The following is a 24,713-nucleotide window of genomic DNA, read 5'->3' on the forward strand; positions in this document are numbered from 1 at the left end:
TGGATCATAACCAGACCTCTGACAATACTGAAAAATATTGTTCATTCTCAATAACACATTGTAATTGCACTTACAATATACCAGAATCTTGTGACTGCTTAGGAGGGCAGAAGCAGAACTTCTGCACAGACACTGCCCATCTACAAGTTCCTCTCCATTCATTTACACTGAAGGCAGATCCCTCCAAAACCCATAGGTGCCAATCTGGCTTCTCCACTGAAATGAATGGGAGAGCATGCACGTACCAGATAGCCAAATGTGCATTTGATCACACATACATCTGGACTAGGGCAACTGTGTGTACATAATGTTAAATAATGACCTTAAAAGTAAGATCAATGTCATACTTCCTTTCTCTCTCAAAAAAAATATAATCAAATCTCAAAGTTTCTTGTTTCCCAACCAATGATGCCTACTTTAATTCAGAAATTCAGATATTTAATGTGCATGCTTCCATATGAGGTAGGACTGTGAAACCAAACCTCTGTGATTCAGATAGAAGTTAACTTAGATTACTTATATGATTCAGTTTTGATGGACTGTAACTTTGAATACAATCATGTACATTTAATGAAGTGCAGGAAACCTTACTGGTATACCATTCCATTGATTTGGACTAAATTTTTGTTTTAAATTTTAACCGGGTGGGGAGGAAGGAGGGAAATGGACATATGTTAAAAAACAAACTCAACAGAAATTAAAAACAAATAGTGAGAGAACGCAACAGCAGAAGCAATAGCAGCACACTTTGGCGAAAGTACTCACGCAGAATCTACTGGCCAGAAGTTGATCAGAGTAACAGGACTGCAAGACAAAAAATGAGGAGGTGAAGAGAGAGGCAGAAAAAACTTAGCAGCAAAATAATTACAGAAAGTTTAAAAGAAACCCAAAAACAGGAAAATCCAATAGACCAACATGAATGTCCATGGAAAGCAGCCAAAAATATGCAAAATAAAATATTAAAGAGAAGGAGAGAGATAACAAGCTGTAGTGCAATTGCTCTTAAATCATGTAATTAACTAGCAGATGATAGGGAAAGAAAAACTCAAGACATAATTTTTGTGTCATCATCTCTATGGGAAGAAATATGGAAAAATGTGGGAAGTTTACAGTATAAATTTAAAATTAAGCAAAATTAATAATTCATAGAATCACAGAGTTAGAAAGGACCAAGAGGGCAATTTAGTCCAACGCCTTGCAATGCAGGATTTTTTTGCCCAATGTGGGACTCAAATTCACAACCCTGAAAATAAGTCTCGTGCTCTACTGACGGTTCTATATCTGATAAAAGTATTCTTCATATCAAGAGAAAGTGAATGAATGTTGACTTCTGCTTATCAGGGATGGAGAATCTGTGGGCCCCCAGATGTTGCTGGACTCCAACCCCTATCAACCCAATGATGAAAGGTGTTGTCCAGCAACATCTGGAGGGCCACAAAATGACAACCACTTTAAATACCTTCAAAATGACAACTACTTTAAACTCTTTCAATGCAATCAATAAGCTCACAGGCATTTTTCTTTTACTAGTTCAAATTTAACTTATAGCAATTGAAACATCAGCTTGTATATTACTTTCAACCAAAATAAACAAAAATGAAAGAAATGAAAGTGGCGTTATGCAGTTAGGAAGTAAAGGGATCAGGTGCCAACTGGGCAGCTCAGAGAACTTAACAAATGAAAAAATTATTTATCTGCTTCACTCACGTTTCCATGTTGTCTCCCTCCAACACTGTTTGCACAGGCAGGTAGCCCATTCTTGGGTGTTTTGCAAAGTATCTTTTTGTTCGGAATTTGTTTTTCAATACCTTGGCGAAGTCACGAACATCTTCTCCTGAAGTAGTCTGGAAGCAACATATTAATGGTATCACTTTACAGGAGAAATCCAAATATTTGACTGGCCTCTTCCACCAAACCATAAACATTTTACCATTATGCATTAGAAGTGCATGACAACTTACTTCAGGAGCAGGATTTGCTTCCCATGATCTAGCGATTTGCAATATATCAGCAAATTTGTTCAAAAAAATGTATTCATGAACATGAGGCTGTTAATGTACACATTAAATATTTACAAAAAACAAGTTTGCCAGGTCTGTGATAACCCATAATTTTTTATGTGGCATGTACCAAGACAGCAAAATAGGTAGAACAGGAGGTTGCTGTGTCACAGTAGGAACAGAATAGAAAAGCAGCAAGAGAATAATCTCCATTTTTATAGTGAAACTGTATTCTCGTAATGTTCAATAATACGCACCCCTTAATCAAATATATTCTTTAGCAGATTTTTATTTTTATATTGACCTTACATTACATTCGTTTTTAAGGAAGATTTTGTTCATTTGCTAGGAAGAAGCAAGTAAAACAGTCGGCTTTATTATATAATCCAATTCTCTCGAGTTACAATTAGAAGAAAGTGCTAATGCACTTTATGACTTTGAAGATTAACAATTTCCCCCTTCAGTTTGAAAAACAACAACCCAACAACACCAGTTGTTCAGACATGTTTTCACTACACCCTTCCTTGAATATGTATATCAGTACAATCATTATCTTAAGCCTAGGTGGAAAGAGATAGATGGAATAAAGCACTTGAGAACTTTGATTAAAAGCTGGCGTATACTACTGATTTTTATTTATCGGACACATTTGGATGAATTTCTCTTGAATTCATAAGCTGAGATACACATAAGCCTTTTGCCTGTGCACACAGTCCTGTTATGACAAGCCTCAATAAACTAGGAATTCTTTAATGAACCATAGTTTCCTCTTTTGGCCAACCTTGGAAAAGTATGGATTTAGTTGTTACGACACAGCAATATATAAATAATAACTAGCAACTTCCAATTATTCTTTATTCCTGTTATTTTCACTGGATATAGCAAGATATTCATTCTTTAAAAAACAGTTTTGTGAAGGATGATTTAATTTAAAAAGGAATACTGCACAATGCCTCCACTGTCTTACACAAACAATTGATTTCCCCTCCTCTTTCCAGAATTTGTATTAGGAAACACTGATGTCACTTACCGGTGTGCAATATTCTACCATTGGGTAGTGCATCTTATGACCTTTTGCAACTCGCCCAGAAAAGAAGCAGCTTTGGCAGATGTCATAATTAAAGTGCTTTAAACTTCTGTACCTGGAGAAGAAGAAAATACAAATTCAGCACTCGTGCACCAAATTTTGTTTCGGGTGTAAAGTAGGAGAGTGGCTACACTCAGACTTAAGAACTCCCCTCCTAGAGAAGTTAGACTGGCTCCCTCCTCGTCCTTCCAGCAGAAGGTAAAGACCTTATTTCAACAAACTTTTAGGAACTGGCTGTTTTTTAGGAAAGGGCTGGTGCTCGGATGTTGTTGTTGTTGTTGTTAATTTATTATTATCTGTATTTTTACTTGATTTTTAAAATATTGTTAATTCTGTCCTTCCTCAGCTGAGACTGGTAAATTCGCTGCAGTCTCTCCTAAATAGAGACAGTCTAGCCGCAGCCCAACAATGGTAATAGTAGGGGAAATGTTAGATTTGGTAATGTGAATCCATATTCTGTAGTCTACAGATTATGACATAAGAATACAGTAATTAAATGCAGCAAGCAACCTTTTATCCTGTTGGATGCTTGCAAGAATTATGAGGTGTCATATAAATTAAATAAATGCTTACTTTTTATTTTTACATTCTTTTATTTAACCACCCAGTACATTATATTAAATAGAAGTACCAGCAAGAAGGGAGTGCTCTTGATTTCATGTGATGCAGCACACTCATAGTAATCTATCTGAGCTTTACACAATAATTCCAAAATGCTCCTTGTCAAGAGCTCAGTGGTAAGACAATGTTAAGATTGAAACATGCAGGGACCATACAAAACTGTTATTAGGGGAAAAGGTGATAAAACAAGTCTAAGCATAACTGAAAATAATATTTATTTAACAGCTAAGTAGATTCCTAACAGGTATGCCAATCCATAGTTATTTTGCAAGATGTTGGCTTAGATTCATTGCTATAGTAAGCACACTGTTGAGATCCAGGTCTCTAAGCACATCAACAGAATTTCCATATTCGGGGTTGACATGTCTCTTAAGGAGACTATAGACTGAGCAGATTAATTTTTTAAAATGACATTACACAATGGTTTTTCCCAGCAGGATTTTATTTCATTTATGTTAACCAACTTCTTCTAGGAACATTTTTGTATCCAGCAAGTTATCAACTACACGTTTACAAAAATGTTCATGTCCTGCTTGTGGGCTTTCGATAGGTATCTAGTTGGTGACTGGGGGAGCAAAGCGCTGAGTAAGATCAATGCTTGGTCTGATCCAGGTTGGTTCTTCTAATGGTCTTAGGTATCCAAACAGCATGATTGCTTTTATAGAACAGAAGGAATATTAAACAAGCATTTCTGTTAAGGAGGCTGCCTTTAGGAGATGAGGAAATTAATACACAGTGCCTTCTCTGCACACCCATATTATGTGCTGGAGGGAAGGATTCAGTGCTCATATATGACCTCTACAAAGAGTAGTAATTGATGATGCATTTAGTTCATCTGGTAAAAATCAGCACTATAACACTGTACCTGAATCCAATTATTGGACACTCCTTACAGATGTTGCACTTGGCTTGGTGTTTGGCAGTTTCAGCAGCAGCCACCCTATGTAAAACTGGCAGCCATACCATGGACTGTGGTTCAAGTCTCATCCAATCCAGAAAAAGGGCTGCCTCAATTTCAGGCTTGTTATTGGCCTATGAGAGAAAGGAGATTACATTACAGGACACAGGGAAAACTTTCGTTTTACAAGTAATTTGCCCCTTTCCAACCAAGTATATTTCCCTTCATCTAATTTTCAGATGGTGACACATTTCTTCCACCCACCCCTGCATGTATATCTATATATTCCTCTTCCCTCCCTTTATAACTAACTAAACTAACCAACCAACCAACCAACCATAAATGTGCGAGGGGGGCATTTGTAAGGGAGAACTGGCAGGTGAAAAGAGGATCTACTAGAACCCTTCCGATATCCATGAATTCTTCCATGGAAATCTTCCATCAACTGGGATTATTTTTGTTTTCTTTGAACCTTGATGGGGGAGGAGCAACAGCAAAAAACAGCATAGGGAAGCATTTGCAGGGAAAATCAGATGACACTCTCCCTTCTTTAAATTCATCCCTATAATGTTCCAGGAAATAAAACATTGGTTTTGAAACACATTTTCTGTCAGGATGTGAAGCTTTGTCCTTCATCAGACATAAGGTATTTTGCATAGGTATATTTTGTAAACCTGCATCAAGAGATGAGTTTTTGTCTTCCATCATGTATTCCTATGCCCCCCCCCAATGATATCACTGTTCTCAGTTTCTAAGGTCAGTTGCAAACTAATACAGACTTTACTGTTGCCCTTGAAACCAACTTTTAGCTCTTTTTTCTTGATGCTAAATGAAATAGCTCATTGTGTCCTTAACATTTTCTCCTTCCACTTAAATCTCAGCATACACATGCATCTAGGATCAGTGTCTTCTTTTCTGAATTATTCTGAAGAGTATATAAGGACTACTTAATTCTCTTTCTCCTGTTTCAGTAATAAATATCATTTTGCAAACCAATTCCATTTCTTCCTCCTTACTTACATTTATAACCTCATTTGCAACCTATACATGCCATATGGGTTTCCTTTACTTTCAGAAAGTCTTCCTTCTTTAGTCACTATCCATCCACCTTAATCTTAATTTCAACAAGGAAGAATACTAATTAAATACTTTAGGGCTTCTCTCTCACTTCCGAAAAGCCCTCAGAATTATTTTAGCTTCTTAATAAATGTCCAGCCATAAGTATACACTGTCTTCTCTATCATACTTATTTTTAAGCCCTCAGATCAAATAAATGTAAATTGTGACACATTTCTAAGTTGAAACCTACTGGCTACTTGATCCGAAATAAGACTGGTGAAGTTAACACTCCCAAAGCAAGCAGATAAGAATGCTGACTTGTCAAGGAGTTCAAATAATTTTATTTGCAAAAATAATAGTAAATATATACAGTGTTTTAAGACAGAAGATATGACAAGGAGCAGTGATCACACACATGCTATAAAGTTCTATCTTTCTGCCAATAATTGTAAACATAAAATGAAACAGAACTGCGATAAGAAAATAATGGATGCCGTAAACTGTGACCTAAAACAGTACATTAATCTGACTGAAGAAATGATTTTTTGGTTGCTATTACTTGTTATATATGCTAATTCAGTAAACTTTTCTGAAAGGTGCACAGATAGTAAACTTTACAAAGACAATTTAAATATCTATGAGGTTTATGCATTGCCATGGGTACACAAGGGTAGAGACATCACATCTCTCAGGGACTATTTACACAATACCACATCTATCTGAGTAAGCATTCAGCCATTTGTACATAGCCATCTCTTAATTATCCCTGCATGGTTCTATGTCTGTTTGCAAATAGCAATATGGGGACAGAGAGACAAGGGGGAGAGATTAGAATTTAAACAGAACAAAGTGAAAATCTATAAGGGGCAGTACTGCAGATAGGTCATAACTATTGTAAAATGGGAGGCACATATATACAATTCACTGAGGAATACTTTGCTTTTATTTTTTAAAATGTTGTACTGTATTAATTTTAATTTAGATATTTGAATACTTGCACATATTTGATTATTTCAAAACTTTGCAGAAAGCCAAACAAATTTACTGAGGACTCGTGTGTGTGTGTGTGTGTGTGTGTGTGTGTGTGTTTCTGCAAAAACAACAACAACTAGAATGCTTTTGATTAGGCAATTCTAGTGGGTGAGCTATCTGTTTATTGCCATGTGAAGATTTACTTTAGAAATTTGTGCTGTTACTAGCTAGATAATGATCTTCAATAAGCTGCTCTGGTCATTTGAGTTCACCTTATGCACACACATACACAAACAAGCCTTTTACATGCCTTTTCTTGAATGAAAAAGATGGATTCTGTACTGAAATGCTGCTGTGTGTCAACTGTAGACAGAATAAGAATGAACAGCTCAAAGCATTCACCTCTCCATTTGCAGATGCTTTTAGTTTACACGGGAATACAGTGAATGGATGAAATGGCTCCTGTCATATGCAAAGATATGTTTCAGTTCTCCAGCTTCTGCACATCTTTTTTAATTTTGTTGACTGCTATCAGTTTTGACAGTTGTCTATCTGATCACTACATCTATGCTATCTACAATCTCCTCTGTTGGAGATTAACTGCATTAAACTGCACCAAAACTAGTACTGAAGTATATTACATGAAGATTTAAAGCCATATTGAGAAAAGCTTGTCAGGGTCAGACAGTAAAGGACAGATAGTTCTTGACTGTTCCCTGAGCTGCTGTTACAGTTTCTTTAATCATCTCTAAATCCAGCCAGAGAGTAACCAAGGGTTTTACATAAGGGGAGAATCTACAACAAAAGCAAACTGTGAAGATTTCCTCCCCCCTCTGTTAAGATATTTCTGTGCAACTGCCACAATAAAACTGTAAATCATAGAACAAAGTTAACAGTGCATTTCCTAGTTTGCAAATAACAATTTGTTACATCTAATATTCAAATTCCTATTAAATTCTAAACATCTGTTGTTTTTTGTTGCGATTTTTTTTGCATTCATATGCCAAGAAACATTTGGAGAGGAAAGCTGGATATTCACCATTATGTTATGTAATGCTAAAAAGAAAAGAAATAACTGCCTTCTAAAAAATGTAACATATGTCTGCTTTACCTCATATTTTGTTAATTCCTGCTTTCAAGAAAATTGTATCAAATTATTTTAGTAGATTACAAAAGTTAACCATGCAACCACTCACCAAGACTGTGCTTGCCTCCATTTTTTAGCTATAAAGCCTATTCTCTTTTCTGCCTTCAATTATCTATTAGTATATTGCTCCCCCTCAAAGTTCTGGTTCATTTTCAAACATTTAAACATGGATAGAGATAAGGATAACAGCATAGTTTGAAGTTTATCCTTTTTTTTTTAGGTCCCATGGTCAACCATGAAAAAAAAAAGTTTATACTAATAATTTCAATCTAAAAAGAAAAAGGTAAAGGACCCCTGACAGTTAAGTCCAGTAGCGAACGACTCTGGGGTTGTGGTGCTCATCTCGCTTTACTGGCCGAGGGAGCTGACGTTTGTCCACAGACATTTTTTCCAGGTCATGTGGCCAGCATGACTAAGCCGCTTCTGGCGAACCAGAGCAGCGCACGGAAATGCCATTTACCTTCCCGCTGGAGCAATACCTATTTATCTACTTGCACTTATATGTGCTTTCAAACTGCTTGGTGGGCAGGAGCTGGGACCGAGCAATGGGAGCTCACCCTGTCGTGGGGATTCGAACCGCAGACCTTCCGATCGGCAAGCCCTAGGCTCTGTGGTTTAGACCACAGCTCCACCTGCGTCCCTAATTTCAATCTACATTACACTAAAACATTTACATTGGTAAAGTGCTCTTTTTAAAAAAGCAATGCCCATAGGCTTGTATCTGTCTTAAATAAGGTATTGGTGTATTACTACATACAGGATAACCAAGACTTAAAAATGATAAATATTGGCAGTGTAGTAGATGCAAAGCAGACTTCCTTTCTATCTGCTAGTCCTGTCCTAATATCTATTTCTAAAACAAAGGTGAAACTGTCACACTCCTGTTACATTTTTGCTGTTGGATGTTGTTAATGTAATCATATTTATAATACTGGAATGTTTCTGTCATTTTGGGTGATGTTATATTTGCTACTTTGTTGTTTTATTATGTTATAATGAAATTGTTTTGAAGTGTTTGATCTTGAAATGTGTTCAACTTTTGTTATAAACCACTTTGAGCATGATTTTTTTTATGGAAAAGCAGCATACAAATAAAATTATGAATGAGTCAATTGGTTCATCTAGCTAAGTATTCTGAAGCATACAAGTTTGCATTGTAAAAGGAAAACACAACATTATTGTAATAGTGAAACAACTTAACAGAATGTTGCTTCTGAGTCTAAAAATAGGGAAAAGTAGGTCTAAGGAAACCAGAAATCTGGTTAGACTGTAGCTGTGTTCAGGCAGTATTTAAAATCAGGGCCAGTGACCTGAAAAGCCTGGAATCTACCACTGAGCATGATGTAAGATAAGCCACATTTCATTAAATGTCTTTTTCACCATGTTCCACTACAGGGCTGAAAACAACAGTCTCTCATCTGCACCACCTGTGTGCCAAGTTTGAACAGCATAAACACTATATTTCTCTAGAAGTCTATCTTTTAGCTGACATTCAACAGACAGGGTTCAACAGACATGAGGTATATTCCCATTCCTATATATAGTCCTCTCTTTTTATTGCACCTTGTGCCCTTAAACTGTTGTTATTGCCACAGCTTTGTGTGTGTTATGGGGGGGATGAAAGAAAGAGGACTAAATAAATGAATAAGCAAAGTCAAGTTCTATTTTATATTCCACATGAAGCCTCGTTTTCTCCCAAGAGCTACTCTTTGTACATCCTTTTTTAATGTTTGTAACCTAGGCGCTGCATGAGTCCTCAAGCTTGTGGAAAGAAAAATAATTTCAAAGTGGCAAAGTTGTTTTTTTAAAAGCCACCTCATTCCTTACAGACAAGGAATGAACTTGAAGCAGTTGTAGCATTTTTGCTGCAGTTGAAGGGAGTATTACAAACACCAATGCTGTGAGCACATGCATGTTGACAGAAGAAGACTTCCCTCCCCCCCCCCCCACTTTCAAGGACTTGCATTTCAAACAAAGATCAGGGACATTTCCTCACCACCCCTTGTTATCTCCTGGTACAGTAAACATTACATTTTTGTGCTGCTGTGCCTGACAGACAAGGTTGTTGCCAGCATGCCTAAGCCACTGATACCAGGAGAACAGATTCTGCTACAGTACATTTGCTGCTGCTTCTCTCTCTCTCATTCTCTCTGAAATCACTGCAAATTATTACCAGGGATGTTATCAGCATAAAAACCTCACTTCCAGCCAATTCCCATTAATAATGAAAAGTCCTTGAGTTAGATTTGTGAAGAGATGTGTATGTGTGTGAGAGAGAGAGAGGGAGAGAGAGAGAGAGGGAGAGAGAATGTATCGTGTACAAATGTTTTCAATAATGCAAATACTGTACATGCTGAAGAAATTTCAAACAACATGATAATAACTGATGAAATGCAATTCAAAATATACAGCATTTAAAGATATAAAAAAATTAAAACATAAAAAGATAACAAACTCACAAAGCAGCAAACAAACAACCTTTGTATAATACTCAGCAAAAGCAAACAATGGTGGACGTGTCAAAAAAGGAATCCAGGACTTTTGAGACAAGTTCCTTTCCCTATTTCTCACTTCTCGAATTGTGAATTTCTGAAGAGGGCTCTTCTGAAATGTTTTTTAAGTTCAGATGTCTCTGAAATATATATAGCCCTGGCCACAAAGAGTCTGTCACTTTCTCTTTAAACTAGGACATTGAATTGGGCCTGGAAGCTTAATGCAACTAGGAGCTAAATTCATTAGCAACATAATGCACCCGCTGCCAATTAGGTGCTGGAGGAGACTCTTGAGAGTCCCATGGACTGCAAGAAGATCAAACCTCTCCATTCTGAAGGAAATCAGCCCTGAGTGCTCACTGGAAGGACAGATCCTGAAGCTGAGGCGCCAATACTTTGGCCACCGCATGAGAAGACTCCCTGGAAAAGACCCTGATGATGGGAAAGATTGAGGGCACAAGGAGAAAGGGATGACAGAGATGGTTGGGCAGTGTTCTCAAAGCTACCAGCATGAGTTTGACCAAACTGCGGGAGGCAGTGGAAGACAGGAGTGCCTGGCGTGCTCTGGTCCATGGGGTCACAAAGAGTCTCACATGACTAGATGACTAAACAACATGTTCCTTCCTTCTACCTTAGGCTGTAACACTTCATACCGGCTAGAACTTTCAAAATGTCTTCCTAGATGGGGCTATGCAAAGTATGCTAAAGGGCAGTAGCAGCAAGATTGTTGTTTTCCATGAATGGATGTAGTTAACATATGTGATATAAGCAATAAACAGCAATCTTTATGCCTATTTATGAAGCTGCACATTGGGCCCAAAAGACCAATTAGCTCTAACTAAGTACTGGTGCAACCCAGTATATAGTATCAGGAACCAAACTGACCTGAATTTTAAACCTGTGGATAGCCAATATTTATTTAATTTTTGGAAAAGAATGTAATATTAAAAATAGTATAATATGTTATACTGTATTAATATTTTTTAAACCTCAACTAATTATGGCCATCATAAGTAAAGATCCCTTACTTTGTACTACAAAACAATGCATTAACCTTTAAGTAACATGAAAAGAGGCCTGCAGATTGATTAATGATGTTTGGGTGAGGTCACCCACAAGGTCTATTTCCATGCCGAAAGAACACAATGGGAAGGATATACATTCTTGAAATGCACAGTGATCACTTTGAGGGGAAAAACCTCTTTTATCATGCATAGTGTGGTCTAACATTTGAAGTGGGAATTTAAAACTTGAGGAGGAAGAGTCATAATGGTTCCTTTGCTTCTTCCCTCCAGTGACCCTTTCAATTACAAAGACAAAAGTTATTTTTGTCTCACATTGTGAATTGCATTGACCAGACAGACCCTTCTTAGCATTTTTTTTAAAGAGAGGTCATAAAATAATGAACTCTTCTGATACTTCTCTGAAATGCTAATTCTGTCCCTTCAGTTTATTATTCCTTCAGTTTAATGAGTTGTTTTTGTCTCCCACAGCAGACCTCTGTCTCAGTACTTTCTAAACATACTTTGCCAAAGTAACTGTTGCTGTTCACAGTCAGTTTTCCCTAAACGGCCATGGAAAAACATACTTGATCTTTTATTTAAAACAAAATGTATTTGAATTTGAAAAACCAAAAGTTAGACCAACTTAAAAATCCCGCTTACTTCCCTTGTGCTGCTGCAGAACCATGGATGACTTGCCGGGTGACTTAATGGCAATTCAGAAATTTCACTGGCTGATGGTTAGTTTCTGAGCTAAACTGAAAGTTCTTTAAGATGTTAAAGTGTTGGAAGCCAGGGTATCTGCTATCTCCCATCTGAACTTTTCCCCTCTTTGCTTCAGGCTTTGCAGTGTTAGAAGCAAGATTGACATGATGAAGCACATTTCTGAACGTTCTCCTTCAGGAAGTATGCAGGGTGACTCAAAAATGCAAGTCAAAATACTATACTATACTATACTATACTATACTATACTATACTATACTATACTATACTATAAGGCTTTTGAGATGCAGTGTCACATTTTCCTCACTACTCATGCCAATGACTCTACAGTTTTAGTTTAGTTGTAAAACACATTTAAATGTTTTTGTTTGTAATTAATTTTGTGGACCTTTGGGTTGAAAGGCAGGGCAAGAATGGAAATAACAGATATAATTGGACAGGTCTTGTTCCCAACACCATTCTTTATTTGATGTATTTTATATTTAATCTGATGGATACTGTGCCAATTAAGAGTGCAGAGTTGCCATATTCTGACTGCCTGGCCCTATCCAATAAAATGTTTCAATAAACTAAATCTTAAATAAACAAACATACATACTCTGATCTCCACACTTATCGCATGAGTTTATTTACCCTGAATAACATTTGGATTAAAAAACCAATAGCAATAAGCAGAAGTATACTTACAAACTGAAAGCAGCTCCTAACACTGGGTTCAATATTACTACCACCAAAAGAAGCAACTTCACCCAGCTGTCTTGGAATCTGAATAGAGTCATGCAGGAGGAGGCCTAGACGACGCTGGTCACAGAATCCAGTGGGACTGGCTACCTGCTTGAATAGATCTGGAGGCAGAAGAAAGATGTATAGCAAAATCCATTAAAACAATAGAAACTATCAACTGTATAATACGTATAAACAAATTTGCTGTCAGAGATACAAATAAATGGTTGAGAGTTTTCATTAGGTTTGTTCACAATTTGTTTGGTTATTTAGTGGTTTGACTTTCTCTAGTAGAAAATTCTGAAATAACTATTTTGAATCAGATTTTGTTTGTAGCCAATTACTATTACACTGTAACTCACATAAACCAAAACAGAAGCAAGGAAGTCCAAGAATAAGTTAAATAATTAATGTCAAGAATATATAACTGTCAAAGCTGAGAACTGTAAAGTTACTCAAATCATTTTTAAATACTAAAGAATACAATTGGTAATCAACACTGTTTGGGCCAAAAAAGTAGACCATAATTTTATTGCTGCTAGTGCACATTATCCTATAGAGGTAACAAATTTGTGAGGAAATGCTTTAAGTATATACATGTTTTTAGGATTTTTGTCACAGAAGTAAATAGGAATAACTTGCATGCAAAGATGTTCACAATCAGAATAAAGGAATGAAGTTACCAAAAAAAAATTCCACAATGCTTTATGCCTGCAAACTGGATTTCCAAACTCTGATTTGCATCAAGAATTGAAAAAACCAAAAAGCTTGGCATTTGGAATCCAATAATATATTTGGAAGAAAGAAAAAGAGTTCTGTGTTACAGAACCATGTTGCCCACATGAAATGTTAATACCAGGAATTGTACTACATGTAAATTTAATTTACTTCAAATGAGTTATATAGTACATATCTGAAGGTATGTTAAAGTTTGTAACAGTTAAAAAAATGAGATTATGATCAACTGAAATATTTATTTGGCACTACCCATTACCAATACATGACCTGAATAAATCTTGTTTTATTTTTCAAAGCATTAAAAAACAGATTTCAGCAAGTGAAAATAATATGCTTATATTCCTGCAGAGTCATTAATATTTCATTCTGTACTAAGGGCACAATTATACAAAAGCTTTAGTCTTTTATAGAAATTTACTAGTACAGTTTTAACACCTGATTTTATTTTGCTTCTATTTAAGACACTATTTCCTAGCCAAGTCTGATCTTAGTTTACATCATAAAGGGGCACTTTCCATTCCCATCATAGTTGTAGAGAATATCTTGGCAGGAGAATTGATTATCATGTGTTGCTCAACTTTTCAGAATGATAAGAATACCACAAGGAAACAGAATGCAAATAATAATTGGCGTGTGATAATAAGTACAAAGGTAAAGGTAAAGGACCCCTGGATGGTTAAGTCAAGTCAAAGGCGACTATGGGGTGCAGCCCTCATCTTGGTTTCTGGCCGAGGGAGTTGGCGTTTGTCCAGACGGCTTTCCGGGTCATGTGGCCAGCATGACTAAACCGCTTCTAGTGCAACGGGACACGTGATGGAAACCAGAGTGCACGGAAACGCCTTTTACCTTCCCGTTGCAGGGGTACCTATTTATCTACGATATTGTAGTACTACAACTTCCATCAGTCATTACCATTGACCATCCTTGCTGGGACTGATGGGAATTGTAGTCCATCAAACATCCGGAGGGCCAAAGCTTTCCCATTCCTGAACTAGTGAGATCTTCTGAGAAATCTCACTCCCGTTTCTTTTGAAGGACAGATCAAGTCAGTCTCAATAAACATTTTCTTATTCTATCTTATTATCCTAAGTGTTAGGACACTTTTCTAAGAAAAAGTATTTAAGCAGAATGGTAGATTCCAAAATTTAGGAGGATGGAATATACCTTACATGCCCTGATTTCACTCAACAATGTAATTTTTGGAATAACATAAGCCACTCACATGACACTCCCACCAGCAGAAGGAGAGGCAATTTTCAGCAATTTCCCCTTCCTCATGTGCTACCTCTCATGCTGCTCTGGAGGTTTTCCCAACTCCCTGGAGATCATTCCTGGGGGACTTCTGCTGGTTGCTATGTCATGTGAGTACAACTCCACTCAGTGGATGCTCCTGTCTCCTTTGCAGACTGTCCTTCCTGAAAGTTGGGGCACGTAAAACAGCACAGTGGGACTTCAGTGAACCACACAACTGCTTCCTTGTGCCAATTAGATTTTTGAGTCTGTTCTCCGAGAATTATTTCAGGTGGAGGATTTAATGGATGGCTCCCAAGTAACTACAATCAATTTTCATAAAAAATATAATGCAGTAGAAAAAGCATAACACCTTGGGTGGTATTCAGTTAAGTTTTACTCATAGTAGATCCACTGAAATTAATGAATGTGATGAAGCTAAGTCTGTTAGTTTAAATGCCTGCTCTGGGCAAAACTTAGTTGAGTATCACCCCTTGGAAATACCTGTTTGCTTAAAAATTGAAAAATAAAGGGGAATGTTTAGAATATGCAAGGAGCTGACAAACAAGTATTTGCTGCTTCTAAATGCTGCATTTCTGTAGTAAACAGTGACTTGACTTACATCTGTATTTATCTTCCAAATGTGCTTTACAGAGGGAAATAACACCAGTTTTAAAAGAGAGGACACGGATCCTTCCTGTTCGACCCCTATTGAAATTAAATCACAGGAAAAGGAGAAAATTAATACAGTCAAATATGTGAATTATACATGCAATTTATATTTGCTACTTCTAAATGCATAAGTGAACATCTTAGAAGTTAAGAAAAAACTCAAAAGGAATGGAAAAGCCCTACAAAACAAATAGATTATAACTCTGCGAAAGGGTAGCTATTATTAGATAAACAAAGCTTCACAAACTTACATTTCAGAATTATGACTTCTTTTGTTTCTCCATATGCCACACAGTTCACTCATGTATGCTGAACAGCAGTCTTCAGCAGTCTTTTAAGTCTTAGAAATCCTATCCCATGGGTATGTCATTATTTTTAATATGAAAATGCACAGTAACTTCTTAAATGCCTACTTAAATATTCTATAATTTTATTTTATTTTATTATTTTTATGGTTAGAAGTTGTTTTAGAATTGTGCTTTAACACTGTAACCTGCTGTTGGACCTTAGGGTGATGGGCGGGAAACAAACAAATCACAAAAAGTGTTTTTATAATACTTGCGAGTTGCTGTTGCCCCCTGTCATAAAAGACATATTGTGCTGAAATACAAAATTACATTTATATTTGGTAGAAATAAACCATTACATCAACTGAATTCTATAAAGTAATGGTTTTAGCAACTAATAGACATCCTCTTTGCACCTACAGATTAAACAAAACACAATAAAATTGAGATAGACTATCATAACATTACAACAAAACTAGAACTGGGGCAGACTTTGGAAAGGAAGAAAAATTGTAGCTCCAGAGGATACTGCTGGAGATACCAGCAGTTCCTAATACAAAATTTAGCAGTCCATGGTTCTCTTAATTAAAACTTGATGAAAAATTGTTGGGATCTGGAAGAATTCCAATGCTGTAAACCATTTCCTTAACTGAAGATTTTCCTTTAATTAAACTAAAACCAGTTATTTGTGTTCTTTGAAATGAACTGACAATATTTTATTTGCCCATAAAACAGCTTTTTATGTGATGTGGCGTCTCATGAAAAAAGACAATTTTAACCATGCCATGGTAAATCCTCTGCGGAGTGGGGCTGAAAGCATATACCAGACCAAAAACAAACAAACACCCTGAAGGGCCTACTAGATGATTTAACAAATGAGACAGAAGCTGACCCCAATTATATAGGACATTCTATTTAAATCTGTCATTTCCCAGTTTCACATTTCATAACAGAACTGCACAGGGCTCCAAAACTAACCAAAGTATTTGCTGAATAGCCTTTAAGCTATTAGCTTGTATTAAACTTGCACTCTGATCACCAGCTTGCCAGCTCTGAGCCATTCATTTTTCTAGCAAGGACAAAAGTTCATTATAAGCAAGTGTCACTGAAGTCTACCCGCACATACGTGTCATAAACATTCAAAAGCCAGTTGAGGCACATGTCCACGCAGAGAGGGACGTTGACTAGGTTATTGTGCTCTTGTTCGAGTCGATCATAAATGGTAGTCAAGCAGTTGATGATCTGAAGTATATCCATTGGCTGGTCATTCTGTTTGAGGTTGTGCTGGTCCAAGGCATCACATGCAGCAGACAGACTCAGGAGATCCACTGTACAAGGAAGAAAAACAACAGTCCTAATAAGAAGCAGCCTTAATCTGTGACAATTGAGACAAATTAATTATCTAGCTATGTGTGTTGGACTTAACCACTAGTGTATTAGCTTTAAAATGTAGCTTTCATATTTCATTTTTAGTATCATTCCGTCACTAATGGCTTTTCTCTATATAGGTATGATCTAGTTCTAGTTCAATGGCATAACATGTTACTTGTCTAAAAAATGTTTCTTGTCCAGCAACAGTCTGTTTATCAGCTTCATCCCCTGGGATCAGGCAAAGATCCTTTAATACAAATTTATTCGCCAAATTGGAAATGCAGTAAAATACTTTTTAACATCGAGCTTAAGGCTGAGTGTTCAGCTCTTCTGAGAGAATGAATAAATGATAATTAAGTGAACTCCTCAAGGAATGGGTGGCAGCCTAATTGTATATGCACCTACAAATAAACAGAGGTTATTCTCTTTCAGAAAAGTTTTCCATGCCAATAAATGACAGTGCCTTGAAAGTGGTTAATGGTTTTTTATTTTTGTTTTTAACTTGCATGAAACACCACTAGCATATCTACTAAGCAGTAGTGTGAAAATAAATTTTTCTTCAGAGAATTACTGAATAACTAACAGTGACAGATTATTGTAATCTCTTGCACTTCCCTCCCAACCCGCCCCCCCCCCCCATACCGAGGCTATTGCTATGGGCGGCAGACTTGCTATGGGGTGTGCAGACTTCAGGATTGCAGTAGTATGACTGGTTGAGCAATCCAAATCCCCTTTGTGTCAGATTGGGGCAAGAGCATATGGATTGGGCAGAGGTTTCTTGTCAGCCTCTGTTTGCCTCCTGCTGCCGTTGCCTTTGGAGTGATGCCACTATGGAGCTCTGCCTTCTGTTGTGGACTTTCCCCTTCTGCCCACCACATGCGTGGACATGCAGAAGTGGAGAATCCCCTCACCAGGCCAGCACAAAAACCATAAATAGAGCTTTCCAGAGGCAGGAAGGATGTGGGGCAGAGCCAGCCCTGCTTCAGTTGTGTGATAGCATTAGGCCTGATTTATATCCAGTTGCTGAACCAGGTCTAGCAATCGGTCTGTCCTGGCAACCATACATGGCAGGGCTATAGATGCCGTGGTCCCCTCCACTCTTTGAGGCCCGGCTGGGCTGGGAGAACGGCAGCCTAAGTCTGGATGCAACTCATTATCTTATAAATAATGTACAGTAAGACTGTAACTAATGCACAATTAACTTGTGTGCATTCAGCTTTACGTGTGTGGCAAAAATATCAAAAGGGTCAGGGTTCCAGGGAAAATGACTTTGGTAATCTCACCCTCCACTGAACCGAATGGGTGTGATTATATGTGATTTTGGCTTTAGGCATGATCCCTAGAATAGAACCCAGTGTAAATTGTGGGCTTAATGTATTGTCATACTCTGCGAACATGATTAACTTAACTCCTATTGGTTTTAATGGGTTTACTCTAACCACAACCCATCATAGATATCTAATTCTAAATTAAAGTTATGAGGATTTAAATTTTATTGCTATTAACTGCCTTGAGCTCTACTGGAAAAGGCTGGATACAATATGTTTAATTAAAAAAAAAATTGTGGTAACATCCCTAAAACTCATTTGACAAGTTGTCCAAATTTCATTTAATGTTATCATGCAGTTATATATTCCCACCCAAAACTTTTTGATACAGACCAGAAACTGGAATTTATTTATTTTTAAACGTTTTTATTTGGTGCCTAGACCAGAGCAATTAGTAGTCTGGTGGCTTTAATTAATTTAAATATAAATAGCAGCAGTATTTTATGCATGCTTACTTCTAATTCCCAGTGAGTTTAATAGGTCTTACTTCCAAGTAAGTGCAAATAAAACTACTGTCTTGCAGTGCAATCCTCTACATGTCCATGTAACAGTAAGCCCCAAGGAGTTCAATGGGGCTTATTCCATGGTGTGTATAGGATTGCAGCCATAATCTCCTCAAGTAAACAAGTATTCATTTTAATTAATAGTTCTAACTTTCTAAGGAATGTTGTATCTTTCTTCCTTTCCCTATATCAACAATTCAAGATTAAAACAATTATGCTACTGGAAATTCATTAACAGCAGTGAAGTTGGGTTATTTGTTGTTGAAAGTTAAGAACACTGCTACTAGCAATATATCACAGCTTCTATAGCCTACATATAATAGGGGTATTTAAAATGAGAGTTGAAAGTACTAAAAGTAGTTAAAAGTAGAAATTGGCAAATGTGTCCTCTTTTTTTGCTCTTCAAAATATGGCAACCCTAGCTTTGTGCTTCTTACTTCAGAATAATTCCTTGGAGAACATTGTTAGCCAGCCATATCAAACAACTCCCTTTGAAGCAGGCATGAACAAGAGGCTTAGGTATTTAGCAGAGGTGGCAATGCATGTTTAATAAGAACATCCGGAATGGTAAAAACCTGACTTGGCCCTAATTAAACATGCAAGTGAAGACAAATTATGCTGTAAAGTTCTTACAACTGCTTGAAGGAGGAGTGGTATGAAACACACACATATCCATCTTAATAAACCAAGTAATTTGTACAGCTTTACATTTTCAGAGACTTACTTTTTAACAATAATTTATATATGATGTGCCACAGCATACCACCAGTACATATTTACACTTGCCAGTGAAACATACTGCATTCAGAACTGCCTCAGTTAATGCTATAACCTTTTATTTTTACACCTATGTAAAACTTGCTTTTGCATAGCCCCTTCTATGTTAATGGAGTGGTTATATTGTTATACATCATCCCAATCACTGAGTTGTGTTAAGATTCCAGGAATACCAGGTCTGTGTTCCCCTTCAATGAGGCACAGCAGAGCCTGCGGTGTCTTTATGATACAGTACATGGTTTATTGACACATATATACAACCTGAATCCAATAGAGGGATCTGCAGCATTACATTCCAAGAGCCCATAGCCAAAGCACTGGGTTCAAAACAGACATCAGCATCCTGCGCTTTTTTAAAAACAACTATTTCTCCACCCCACTGCTTAATAACTCTATTCCTTAACTCCTCCCTGCCACTCTAAACCCTACACTCTTATCCCCTGAATAAACTTTTCACACCTGGCCCCTTTGAGCTCTGTATTTCCTAATGGTTTATCTGCTCACCAGGCAATCATCTCAGGGAAGCTTGTCTGACTTAATTAGCACCTAACTTATGTGAAATTCCTAAAGGAAGGGTCACAACTTAAAATGTCTGCCTGCTTTAATTAGCTTTCACATATGCTAATAAAAAGACTTACCTGTAGGCCCACCACACCTCTTACTGTACCCTAACACACACCTGGGACCACCTTAAATACACATGAGTTTGGCTATTTCTCAGTTCTAACAACCCAGCCTTAATTTAGTCTTACAGCCACAGATTTCTAACAATATGAGATACCAAAATTCAGAAAAAGGTTTTGCTTTATAAGCTTACTGCAGCCATCAATGTTGCACAAACAGATTTCCACTCATATAATGGGGCTTCAACTGCCCCTCTTCCCTACAGCAGCTCCCCAAGCACCAGATGGTCACCTAATCCTCTGGAGTCCCTTTTGAGGGAACATCAGGGGCGCTGTGAGGGAAGAGGGGAAGCTGAAGTGGGAGTCCATTCCATTCACACACAGACAGCTTTGGATACCACCCTCTAGGTGACAATGAAAGCACAGAAATACCAACATTCATTAACAGTTATCACGAACCTTCAGTTAGTTTCAAAGCCCACAGTCTAGTTAGAAACTCTTCAGTATTATTATTATTATTATTATTACTACTACTACTGCTGTGTATTTTGGCTTTCATATGCAGTGCTATTTTTCTAAAAAAAATAGGTGCCAGAACTCACCATGAACACTTCCCTCATCCTCTTAGAATGGCAATGGTGCCCACCTGAGAGGTGCCGGGAAAAAGCTGAAAAAAAGCCCTGCATATGAGATATATAATTGAAAGGGGGGAAGCTTTTATTTCATTCTGATGATGTTATTCTGTTTATTTTAAAGTCTTTTTTGTCTCTGGTCTTCCTCCTGAAAGCCGTGTATTTATGTCTATGCATTTTGCATATTTTCATATAATGATGTTAGTAACCAGACATTTCTTAGAACATATGTATTTCCAGAAGCAAGATCTATGATTCAGAGGGCTTTCAACCACATCCTCAGTATATACCCAAACAGAACCCAAAACTGTCAAGTTTAACAAGCAAACTGAAAACAATTTTCAAATGGAAAAAAATAAAAGAAACTATGGTGTGCAACTTCCCTTTAAAATGTTTACATATCCAAATTAAGGGGAAATTTCACTGAGGCTCATAACATTTCCCAGTTGTTGTTTTTATTTAAAAATATTTCCCTGACCTACCTCACAGAATTGTTGAGGCAATAAAATGGGGAGAGGGAGAATCATGTATTCCACCTTGCATTATTTTATTTTATTTCTTTCACAAAACTCCTGCTTAAACAATGGTATTTCCTAGAGCCATATTCTGGGTACAAGTCTGAAAATGAACAGTATAAGAGGTGGGGGAACAATATGGGGGAAACTAACAATGAAGTATTATTATTAAATTTTTATTTATACCCTACCTTTTCCCTGACAGGACTCAAGGCTACTTATCTCATCACAATTTTTGAAGTATACGTTTCTGAAGTACATATACAAAAAAATGAAAGTTTAGTAAAATACTCACAACAGAGAGCTTTCTGTAGTCTTCGGAGCTTCATAGCAGTTCTGTATGCTGAGAATCTAACATTGTTCAAGTCAGCTAAGAGGTGAATGATAGAAAAAAGGGGATGAGAGAAAATCAATTATTTCATAATTGATGCAATGGCACAGTATTTGGTGAACAGATAAACTAAAGATTCATTTTAAATAAGAACTTAAAATATTTTCTTCATTTTAAATGTGAGGAATTAAACCAGTAACCATGAAACGGCTATCCTTAATATTAACAACACTGCTCTCATGTGATATGCTTCACACATAAAGGGCAGAAACCCGCCAAAGTTAAGTACCATTAAGGCTGCAAACCTATATCTAGTCACCTAGGAGCAAGTCCCACTGAATGTAACATGGTTCAGTTCTCAGTGGACATGTATAAGATTGCGCTGTTTCAGTGATTTCAAGGGAGATTTAAGCACCTCCTAAACTTCTTCCTATTGAAATTCATGGCATTAAGATATTTTTTGGTTTGGTTGGATTATGGCCAAAATGATGCACAGTACTATTGCAGGACTAAAGTGTTGTTACTTGAAAGATATGAATTAGGAAATCTTCCTTTCCCACCCCCCACTACCCTCCTTCGGCTTGGGATTGGCAGGCTTCTTGTAAAGAGTACTTGAAAAGGGAAAAAGAGAAGGACTTAAGAGAGGAAAAAAGATAAAGGGAGGGAGGGAGGGAGGGACTTCTGCCAGGGTTTGCATGTAGGAATGAACCCCGTTATGCACCAGAGAACAATGCAGCTTTATAAAGAGCCAACGCCAGTGCCACTTTCACCTACTTTTGTGCTTGTTCTTTGCCGCATCAGATTCCTCCCAAGCCTACCATTTCACTTCATTTAATAACTGAGCAGTTAAGGTGCCCCTTTGAAGTTACAATGAACAGGGACAGAATGGTATCTCGCCCAAGTAAAGATGGGTTGAAAACAGAAGTGCCACAACATCTTTATTAAAATATTTATTCATCCCACTTCCATTTAAAAACAACAAAACAAATATATAAGCTCCGAAATAAACCCAGTGAGCCCCTTCTGCTTCAGCATGGGGTGGAATGCAGGCAGGTGGGCTTTTGTTACCATCATGCCTCTATGCTACAGCCCACTTTTGAACGCGGCTTCATCTTGCATAGCAGGGATGAATGTGCCAAAACGTATACTGTACAAAAATCTGCCTCTAGATCTGGTGCATGTTTCTCCTTGACTTGTGGACACTGCTTCTTTTCATGGGGACAGAGCAAAGAATAAAAGCCTTTGAAGTTGCACCATCACACCTGACATTAGCATTCACAAAAAAAGCCATGCATATCAATCCTGGGTAAGTACCACACACACAAAAAATGTTCTTTTCACTTCATAGGTCTCTTCTGACTTTCCCTCCATTCTGTTTCTCATGTCTGGTAAATATTCTAGGAAGTGCATAAAACTCTCATGAAAGAGTTCAGCACCCAGAGATACAGTACTCTTCCGCCCACCTTTTTTAATATAAAAAAGTAGCAAAAAACTCACTTCATATCACCATTTAGCTGTCAAAGAGACAAGCATCACAATATCTAGACTGCAGCTTTTGGAGTATTCATTTTGAATGTCTGCTAAAATACCTTATCTTGTTAATACTACTAGCCTTCATTATGTATTTGCTGTATTCCTGTTACAGACTTCCATGCACCTTTTAAATAGGCTGCTCATTAGTGTATTGTTTCGGCATTGTTCCTTCCTGCCAGATCTGCCTCACCATAATAGAAAGTGCCTCACAAACCTTCATGTGGCTTAGAATAAACTATGGTACTTAAACAATCCCATAGACAACAAATCTATCATGAAAGCAAATTAATAAAGACCTCTTTTGCCAAGGCACTGTGACTGCAATTTCATTGTGCAGATGTGTAAAAAAAGAAAATGCTTTAATTAAGGACAGAGGGAAGAAGCAAGAATACTATGTTACAAATGAGAAAGAGAAGTGAGATAATACGGATTAACATATAAATAGCATCTGGTGAAAGAAAAAAAAGCATTTCAATGCTCTTTAAGTAATGTAAATGATAATGTTAGGAGGAGAGCTAAACTCAGTAAAACTTTATACAAAAACAGCAATTAGTTAGCATATCTGGATTAATAATACCCTTACATGGATACTACAGCATGTACAAGCTCCACGTTCACCTACCCCACCCCTTTCTTTTCCTCCATTTGCTTTCTCTGCTGGAGACCTTTTTCACCACAGTGCAGCTACCGCTCATAGCTCTTTGCTACATGCAGCTACAGTGTAACAACCCCTCAACCTCTGTCCACTTCCCTTCCACTCGCATTTTTCAATGAAATGTTTTTCTTAACATTCTCAATTTGGATCTCTTTTATAAGTATAAGTTGCCAGTAAATTTGCTAATTTGATAGTGCTTGAATTATGCAGCAGAAAGGCACCCATCATATATACCTGAGGCTTGTTCACAACATATGAAGCTGTGGCAATGAAGCTGTATGCTTGATCCATACACATGATTAAAATTAGGCTGCTTTTAAGAATTGTTAAATAAAGGAATTATCAGTATTATCAGTCTCCTACAGTAACCTACTCCAGAACCCAACCACCCCAATAAAACATAATATCATGTCACTCTCTTCAAAACACTTGTAACAAAGAGTGCTTCCAGACAGGAGTTTATTCTGAAATCAGTGCTGCTCACATACATATATTTTTTACCATCCACACCCTGTTATCATCAAAATTCCAGCCTATAATTTATACTTGTTTAATCCAGTTTTGCCTGCTCCCCATTAAATCGGATTTTAAAAAACCACTTCTGCTGTCACTGCTGGTCTAGAAGCCTTTTAGTACATGTTTTTAATGGGTGTACTATGTGCAGTTCTTGAGAAAATAACTATTTCTAATTGTGGTGTTGAAATTTAAATGCACCTTCTGCAGCAGGGCTGGCTCAAGACATTTTGTGGCCAGAGGTGAAGGACAAGATGGTCCTCTTTCCCAAGGCATGTGCAG

General features: G+C 37.2%; 1 protein-coding gene across 27 annotated transcripts in view; it reads right to left on the reverse strand.

The window, feature by feature from the left end:
* DMD (dystrophin) overlaps window positions 1-24,713 on the reverse strand; it is a 991,104-nt gene that overhangs the window by 36,283 nt on the left and 930,108 nt on the right. For 24 of the 27 annotated variants that reach the window (XM_083734089.1, XM_083734109.1, XM_083734093.1 and 21 more), the window contains 8 exons: window positions 21,695-21,769; window positions 16,777-16,978; window positions 15,314-15,399; window positions 12,688-12,845; window positions 4,574-4,740; window positions 3,031-3,142; window positions 1,708-1,844; window positions 766-804 (listed from right to left, as the gene is read on the reverse strand). In XM_083734089.1, coding sequence (XP_083590215.1) covers window positions 766-804; window positions 1,708-1,844; window positions 3,031-3,142; window positions 4,574-4,740; window positions 12,688-12,845; window positions 15,314-15,399; window positions 16,777-16,978; window positions 21,695-21,769 — 976 coding nt within the window. The remainder of the gene's footprint in view (window positions 1-765; window positions 805-1,707; window positions 1,845-3,030; window positions 3,143-4,573; window positions 4,741-12,687; window positions 12,846-15,313; window positions 15,400-16,776; window positions 16,979-21,694; window positions 21,770-24,713) is intronic. The other 3 variants (XM_083734103.1, XM_083734102.1, XM_083734100.1) reach the window with 1 other exon arrangement.

Source organism: Podarcis gaigeae, assembly GCF_964106915.1.
Source record: "Podarcis gaigeae genome assembly, chromosome: 4".
In the NCBI taxonomy this organism is placed as follows: Eukaryota; Metazoa; Chordata; class Lepidosauria; order Squamata; family Lacertidae; genus Podarcis; species Podarcis gaigeae.